General features: G+C 40.3%; 1 protein-coding gene across 1 annotated transcript; it reads left to right on the top strand.

The window, feature by feature from the left end:
* Positions 1–6,234: 6,234 nt before the first annotated feature.
* LOC122077740 (endoglucanase 8-like) lies at positions 6,235–9,027 on the top strand. The gene is given in 9 exon segments (XM_042643587.1): positions 6,235–6,327; positions 6,330–6,366; positions 6,369–6,475; positions 6,553–6,960; positions 7,055–7,147; positions 7,240–7,401; positions 7,938–8,049; positions 8,145–8,308; positions 8,547–9,027. Coding segments are annotated over 9 exon segments (1,485 nt in total). The 5' UTR covers positions 6,235–6,249; the 3' UTR covers positions 8,871–9,027.

Genomic DNA, 9,027 nt, shown 5'->3' with positions numbered 1-9,027 from the left:
GGGGGAAATGTGAACACAGTTAAGATTCCTTTTCTTTTTCTTTCCTTCTTAAGTTTCTTTTCTCTCCATCAATTGAGGATTCAAGAAAAATGAAGGGAAAATAATGACATTCAGAGACTCCTTCCTCCCTTCGATCATTTACACTTAATCCGTGCTTCTTTACAGAACAGGTAAAAAAAAAAAAGGTATAAATACCATTATGAAATCAAGCGGTCAGAATCCACCCATCAAGCCTTAAGTTGTGCCGATTGAGCAAACTTATTGATCATGGCTAGGGCAATGCTAATCAATTTCTTGCCGTTCACCACCCGATTACTGAAAGCCCACGTTGCTTATATGGGGCAGTCCTGTAGAGGCGCGTTGGTGGGATGCATTGGGTTTGAGTGAGAGTTTCGAAATGAGAGCGGGACGTCACGAGCATCAGCGAAACTGACATTGATGGCGACACGGGGTGCGGTCTTACCCCTGGGCGAGGGTGGAGAAGCAGAAGGCAGGGTCCAATGTTGTGGCGCAGTTGGTACGGATGAAATTGCCGGCAGCGGAGTCGGAGATGGCCGGTAGAAGAACGAGAAGAAGTAGCAAGCCTGTGGACATGTTGTTGCTTTGGTAGCCATTTTCTGGGGATTCTTGAGGTTTTGGGGAGCTTCGGAGATCAGGAAGAGGTTCTCAGGTTCCTGAATCTGAAGCTAAGTTGGGATTGGAGTCTAGAGGGATTTAAATAGGCACATCACTTGGTTCGACTTTCAGGTAGGAAGGATGAAGGAGGGAACGATCCCAGATTAACTAAAATGCCATTGTTCTTAACTAATAAGGTGTTGGCCCTCGTTAATTTAGGCTGTGTTTGGTGGTTAAAAAAAGAAAAAAATACATTTTTTGCATTTTTTTTTTGTTAAGAATTTTTCTTTGAACTTAAGTTGATTGTGGATGAAAGTGATTATTTGTGCTTTTTCTGTTGTTGATGAATGACTTGAATCATGATATTGTTTCTATTTATTTATTTATTTATTTTAACGAGAAAGTTGTTATCCATGGATTCAGGCCTTTAGGGGTGATGAATAAGTCAGAAATTAAATTTTAGGGGTGGAATATCCATTTTGGGTTAAGACTTGTTGAAACTCAAAGGAAGCAAAATGAAGAATTGGGTCAAGGATGTATGAGACTTTTTATTCCCTTGGCTCCACTTGCAAATGATGAGATCAATTAATTACTTTGAGGGGAAGAGTTTTCAGTAGTTCGGGTCTATGAGAACACATGTAAAAATGACAGAGATTTCCCTTTTTTCTTGGGCAGATTGATTATTTCTCTCTCTCCCACCTCTGTTTTTGGGCACGTCTTACTCTCCAACAGAGTTGTTATCCCTCTATTTTGCAAGAAATTTGTTTTAGGAAAATTTACATTTTATTTTAAATACCAAATACCTTATTAAATATGAAGTACTAAAATACCCATGTAATAAGTTATTATATCTTTCTCCCTAATTGACCCCAAATCGAGATCTAATTTCCCTTTCTCTTGATTTGGACCACCGGAGATCACGGTGGCGGCAACATCGGCGATGGACGGTGACAGGACGACCAGCAGGAACTTGCGAAAACCAACATCCACTCGCAACCGACAACCAACAGCGACTCTCAATTGATTTTGTTCCTCATCATCTTCCCATTCCCAGTCTTCGCTCTCGCAAGAATTGATTTCTCTCTCTCTCTCTCTCTCTCTCTCTCTCTCATCCAAGTTGAAGATGGATTTCAGGGCTGCCTTGGAGGATTTTTTGGATTTGGTGTGTTTTTAGTTTTAATCAATCCATTTAATCAGGTTGACCAGTTTGATTTCTACGATCTGATTTGGTTTAGCAGATCTATTCTAGTTGGGTGCCAGGACAGTGTGCTCCTAAAGTATTGGTACTTATTCAATGTAGTAGGAGATGTGATCCACATACCTAATTCATGCATCACATGATGCATTTTACCATGGATGAACTTTGCAGCTTTCCAACAAAAACTTTTGAAGGGCTGTGAAAACCCAAAATAAATAGGAAGTTTTTCAATGATTTGTTAATAGAAGAGAATGCTCCCTAGCATCTGGGCTTCATGATCTACCTAGATAGCAAAGAAAAGAAACAGAATTCTAGATCATAAAACATGTGTGAATAGGGTATAACGGTCATTTTAACTTTCATTTAAGTGGGGTCTGAGAATAATTTGGTAAAACAGAGGGGATGGTCTAATCATTGTGGCATTCTCCAGGAGGTGGTGTGTTAAATTTTTCTTGTTTTTATAAGAACTATTAGTATTAGCCAATTGAGGCAACTGTTTAAACCACTTTTCGAAAGTTAACCAACTCAAGAATAAAAAATAATTAAATGGATAAACATAGTAAGAAAAAGTAAGTTATTATAATGTGAAGTAGAAAGAAGTTTTGGAGTGCTGGTGGCTATCAGTGTAGAAGAGTGCTGGCCTATGTAGGAACAGATCTCTTGTTTCACTCTACCTCCCTAAGTGATCAAGTTGCGTTCTTCATCCCTTTAGGAAAAATTACGTGATTACTCATTATTGGGTTTGCTTTTACAAAAATATTCGCATTATGTTTGCATCAATAGATTTACACAAATGAGTTTAGGTATTACATATATACCCAAAATAGTATTTGTCGTACGCTTTTTATAGTATGCCTATGAGTTGGGACATCAATGTCTTTTTTTTTTTCTTAACAGACATCTCGTCTTGGTCGACAGTCGACACCCATGTCTCTTACACTAAGCCAACCTAAGAACATCCAACGCACCCTCAACTATCTTGTCTGCTCTGTCGTACACCTTTTCACTATCTCGTCTGCTCCGTCGATCATTGAAATTACCTCTCATCCACTACAAAGGCCATAGAACCATATACCAAACCCAGACAGATTACCCCTTCCCATTGCTACTCCCCCACAAACCCACCCTCGGCCTTCAGATTGTGCAACCCCCACTCCCTATTGTTGACTGCGAAGGAATCCTCCTTGTGAGTGAACATAACTTTCAAAACCCTTGTGACAAGGAATAGGTTGATCACCAACACTGTTGCAATCCAAAGATTGGGAAACCCAACTACATGAAGACCTGAAAAAAAAAAAACATCTTCGCTTAACTGCTGCAACTCTCTACTGAGGTCGTAACCCCCAACCACGAGCCATCTCGCCTCACCTATAGTACCCTTTGCCACCATCGCCTCACCCGTCACAAACCTCTGTCGACGTCGGCCTCACTGTAGCCCCATCGCCTCACCCATCAGAGAGAGAGAGAGAGAGAGAGAGAGAGAGAGAGAGAGAGAGAGAGAGAGAGAGAAGACAAACTAGTTTATTGTAGAGGGGTTTCTCTCACTATTCTTTCCTCTGGCTTCCGTCCACTTTTTTAGCTTAATCTAGAGAGCTTACATTGTAGGAAGAAGAAGAGAAAGATGCGGGTGGGGTTCTTGGTTTGGGGCCGAGTTGCATTGAAGAAGAAGAACCTGCAGCAGCAGTAGAAGAAAAGAAGTGGAGGGTGGAGGTTCCTGGGGTGGGGTGGGTTGGTTTGCAGCAGAGGTGGAGGCGATGGTGCTGAGGAAGACAGAAAAGAGGAAGTGGCAGGTGGAGTTGCAGGAAGAAGAAGAAGAAGAAGGGGTGGGCGGGTGGGTCCAGGGGCAAAAGGAAGAAATGACTACTTTTTGCTAGAAATAGTAGTTTTAGATCCGATTAGAGGAAAATAAAACAAAATCAGAAAATTACAACCGATTGCAGGAGCATCATGCCTAATTGTAGGCATACGATAAAAGACGTATGATTAATAATATTCTGGGTATATTTGTATACAAAAACTCATTTTGTGTAAATCTGTGGAACCAAACATAATGTGAATATTTTTGTAAAAGCAAACCCAATAGTGGGTAATCACATAATTTTCCCTCTTATCTATTTGTCGAATAAGTATTTTGTCGAAAGTCTTAAAATCCTTGCATTGTGATTGCATGTAATTATTTTTTTCCTCCCTGTTTATTAAGTTTTCTGGATCTTGAATAGCTTTAGTTTCTACATCAATATGCTGTATCAGAGGGAAATCAGGTCATAAAGGAAGTAGAAATATGAACCACTATTCCCTAATAATAGCCTTCGAAATAGAGATAAGAAGGCACCACCACATATGAAGGCGGTGGCAGGAAAATTATCTATCAAAACTATAGCAGCGATCAACTTCAAATACATCCCAAAGAAAATTGGTGGATATACCTATTTACTTTTCTTCTTTTTGTAAATGAGCGGATGTGTCCTCTTCTGTAACCAGGGTTTAACATTCCATCTGAACCATAAAATCGGATAAGTATGAATGATTTTTTTTTTTTTTTTAAAAAAAAGTATGCCGTATGGATTGGTATGGACTGGTTAGACGTGAGACTTTCAAAATAGCTTCTCACTCACATAGCTGCTTGGAACACATATTGAGCCAAATGATCATTATAATTTCATCTTGTCCAAGAAACTGATATTTTGCCTTTGGTTATGGATTCATTCACAAAAGTAGAAGGGCCAGTCAGAGCCTGGCCCAATTTTAACTTGGTTACATTTTCCTTGTGGCAGTGCTTTAATAATAGAGATGTAACAAAATAACGAAGACATTACAAACCTTGGATTCTTAGTGCGATACTTTCAATTTACTGTTTATGCATAATACATGTTATATATAACTTTTTTTAACTATTTTTTTATGCAAAAGTGTATAAAGAAGTGTTTCCTATCCATTTATGTGCGTATCTTTAGCGTATCTTAGCATATCTCCGATACGATATCCGATACGTATCTTAATTTTGGCCGAGAGCATAGAAAAGGAGGTGGGGGCAAGGGTCATTTCACAGGACTTGTGAGAGGGGTAGTGAACAAGATCAATTATTCTTTTTTTTTTTTTTCAAAAATATATCTAAGAGGCCTTGTTTGGTCATGACTCATGAGTAAAGGAAAGTGAACAGAAGGGAATCTGTTATGAAAGGAAAAATGAAAATTTTAGTAATCATGTGACTGTTTAGCCGGCTTGAAATTTTGCTAAACATAGTAATTATACTTTTTTTTAATGGAATCTTTATTTGATTTTTTTAATTAAAAAAATTAGATTGAAAAATAAAATAACAAGATGGAAGAAGGAAGTAAAGCTTATTGTGTATATCTATCTCATTCTTTTTTATTCTTTTTTTTTTTAATGAAAATAAAAAGTTTCTCTTCTCATTAAATATGTGGATTCTTTTTTCTTTCATTAAATATGTTGTTTCACTTATCTTTTTTATTGGTAGAACTGCTTCATTATCTACTATTGATTTGCCGTGTAAAATGATAATATAAATGAGCAACTTGTAGATCTCCCTCCAATCAGATTTATAATATTTTGAAAATAGTTATACAATGATGTTAGTTATAGTAATGATACAAATTTTCATTTTGGTTTTGATTGATTTTTCTTTCCTTTTATTTCTCTTGCAACAAGATGATCCTAAAGGACTAACAACTGCTTAGCTTCTGTTGAAGCAATGATTCTATGGGGTTGTCAAATGGTCAGTTTGATTTATATCGGTTAAACCAGATAAACTAAGAGCCTAGTCCTATTTACTAGTTCTCGATTAGGACCGGAATTGAATAAAGTCCAACTATTTATTTCTCAGGTCCTTAACTCTATTAAGAGCACTACATTAAGCCGAGCCCTTATCCTGATTAGTGCCGGCCGGCCGGCGGGGCTATGAACCAAGTCTCACCCATTACACTATTAGTAGGAGAACCTGTCTTTATCGGGCAAAATGGACAAGTCCTTTTGTCAGGCTCAACTCTGCAGCCAAAAACCGTAACGGTCTAATTGAATGGCCTTAGGAGCTTGGGAGGAGCCTGGGGACCACATATCCGTGTAATTCACTAAACCCCTAAGCCACTATGGATGGCACTGTCATAAACAGTTCAGTAGCTTTGTAAGTAACTTGTAACTGAACCCTACCCACTCTGCTTTGACCCATATTCCCAAGTCCCAACGGTCACGTACTCACATGACCCAAAACGGTTCACCACTTTGAACCGCCAATCCCTCAGTCCCTGTAACTGAACCAGCAAGCACGTAGACCGATTTAGTGTCGCTCCTCCAACCAATGGTAAAACTACACGTGTAATCCTACCATTCTAAGGATGTAGAGAATCCAAAGTGTAATAAAGCTCTTATAAAACCACTCCCACGTTGGTTCCATCCTTTGCCCCTTCCGCAAGAAAAAAATGGCGCCAAACACTCGCCGGTCTCCGCTTTCTTTCCCGACACTCTGCCTGCTCTTACTGGCGGTGTCTCATCCTCCTCAGCTACTGCCTCCGGTGGCCATGACTACTACGACGCTTTACTAAGAGCATTCTCTTCTTTGAAGGCCAACGCTCTGGTAAGCTCCCTCCAGATCAGCGCCTCAAGTGGCGCCGCGATTCCGCTCTCAGAGACGGCGCTTCCGTTGGGGTAAGTTAGTTAAAAAGTTCGTTATTAGTTATTAGACCTTACTGTCACTCATATTAACCTACATTTTGTCGTTACAGCTCGACCTCACCGGTGGTTACTACGACGCTGGCGATAACATCAAGTTCGGTTTTCCGATGGCTTTCACGACAACATTGCTGTCATGGAGCATTATCGATTTCGGCAAGAATATGGGTCCAGAGCTGAATAACGCTGTCAAGTCCATTAAGTGGGCGACAGATTATCTCTTGAAGGTAACGACAGTGCCGGAAACCGTTTACGTCCAGGTAGGCGACGCACTCTCCGATCACAACTGTTGGGAACGGCCGGAGGATATGGACACTCTCCGCACAGCTTTTAAGGTCGACCGGGCCCACCCCGGATCCGATGTGGCAGGTGAAACTGCCGCTGCTTTAGCTGCTGCTTCCATCGTGTTCCGATCACGTGACCCTGGGTACTCCCATCTCCTTCTCAACAGAGCCGTTAAGGTAAGTACTGTGTCACACTGAATCAAATACCAATCATCCATTTCCCGTCAATATCTCGCGAGAATTTCAACTTTGAACGAACGGGATGTGCCAGGTGTTCGAGTTTGCTGACAAGTACCGAGGTGCGTACAGTACAAGCTTGAAGCATGTAGTGTGCCCTTTCTACTGTGATGTGAATGGGTACCAGGTAAGTAGACCTATGATCCACCGTCCGATCGGCATAAAGTCTGGTTTCTTCCTTGATTTTCATTTTTGTGTCTTCGTGGCCTGTTCTAATAGGATGAGTTGCTTTGGGGAGCTGCATGGTTGCACAAGGCATCAAGGAGGCGCGAATACAGAGAATACATAGTGAGGAACGAGGTGGTCTTGCACGCAGGGGATACCATTAATGAGTTTGGTTGGGATAATAAGCACGCCGGGATTAACGTCCTCATTTCCAAGGTAATCAATCTTCCAAACAAGACTTTATTTTTGTTTGTCTCTCCCTCTCACAACTTTTTTTCTTGTCTTTATTCTCCTGTTTCTCGTCGGACTTTGGGGCGTTTTAATTGGTCGAGAATCTAGTACAGTGCATTTCTTCATTCTATATAGGGTTAAGTTTTTGACACTGGTCAGTAGATCTGAGTGTTCTAATTTTAGGGATCGAATCGTACGGTGAATAGGTAAAAAGAAAAAAGAGATCTTTGAATGTTATGATGATGATGTTCACGTGATAGGATGGGATATTTTTTTGACTTTGAGGGTTGAAGTCGTGGGTCCATCTCTCTGATTACTTCCATGTGCGGAAAGGCAGAGAGAAGAATGGTTTCGTGGTTCCCTCCCATCCCCGCCATTATTCGTCCTTTTACTTTTTTGGGAATGTGTCCGACATCCCATCAGTCTCATTAAGGGTAAAGTCGTCATTTAAAGCTTCAAATCATGCTTTATTTAATCATAGACTGATAATTCCTTCATTAATTATTTATTTAAATTCTCAGGAAGTATTAATGGGGAATGCTGATTATTTTAATAACTTCAAGCACAACGCTGATGCCTTCATCTGTTCGCTTTTGCCTGGAATTTCTCATCCTCAAGTCCAATATTCTCCAGGTTGATTTTTTTCTTTTTTAAATACTTGAAATTTTAATTTATGATCTGTCAAAAATTCTGATATATTTATTTTTATTTCTGAAATAATTTAAAAGGTGGGCTTATCTTCAAAGCTGGTGGCAGTAACATGCAACATGTAACGTCGCTGTCTTTCCTATTATTAGCCTACTCTAATTACCTAAGCCACTCCAATAGGGTTGTGCCATGTGGTGGCACGTCTGCCAACTCAGTTCAGCTCAAGCGCTTGGCTCAACTTCAGGTATCGATCCCATTACTACTCTTTAAAATAATCCTGTGGTCATTAATGCTTCGTTCTGACAATCTCAGCGGTTATTATTTAATTTTAGTGGTTCGGTGCTGAATAACCGTTTTAACTGAATATTTCTAATGAAAGCCACTCAGTGGCTCTCTCGTAATAATCTGAAAAGTTAAGGGCATTTTTTTATTTACTGGATTAGATTGATTTGAGTACTGAAATGATTGGTGGAAACTGCCAGGTGGATTACATTCTCGGCGATAATCCGGTAAGGATGTCGTACATGGTGGGATACGGCGCACGTTATCCACAACGGATTCATCATCGTGGAAGCTCGCTTCCTTCTGTGGGGGCCCATCCAGCCCACATTGGTTGCAAAGAAGGCTCACGCTACTACCTGAGTCCCAATCCCAACCCTAACGTGCTTGTAGGAGCAGTCGTTGGTGGGCCCAACAGCACCGATGCTTTTCCGGATTCAAGGTCATATTTCCAAGAGTCTGAGCCCACTACGTACATCAATGCACCATTGGTGGGGCTTTTAGCTTACTTTTCGGCCCATCCGTGATTCCATATAAATATGCATATAATTGTTACTTTGTAAAAGCAAATTTAGTGGTGCGCAATAGGCACCCTGCGCATTGTAGACAATGTAGTAGTACCATGAAGAATCTCATATTGCCGTTATTGATGAATGAATACAAAAAGCTCTGATTTCTAACGCA

This window comes from Macadamia integrifolia, chromosome 5 (assembly GCF_013358625.1).
Source record: "Macadamia integrifolia cultivar HAES 741 chromosome 5, SCU_Mint_v3, whole genome shotgun sequence".
NCBI lineage: Eukaryota > Viridiplantae > Streptophyta > Magnoliopsida > Proteales > Proteaceae > Macadamia > Macadamia integrifolia.
The sequence above is the reverse complement of the archived record's forward strand: the minus strand, read 5'-3'. Positions and strand labels throughout refer to the sequence as shown.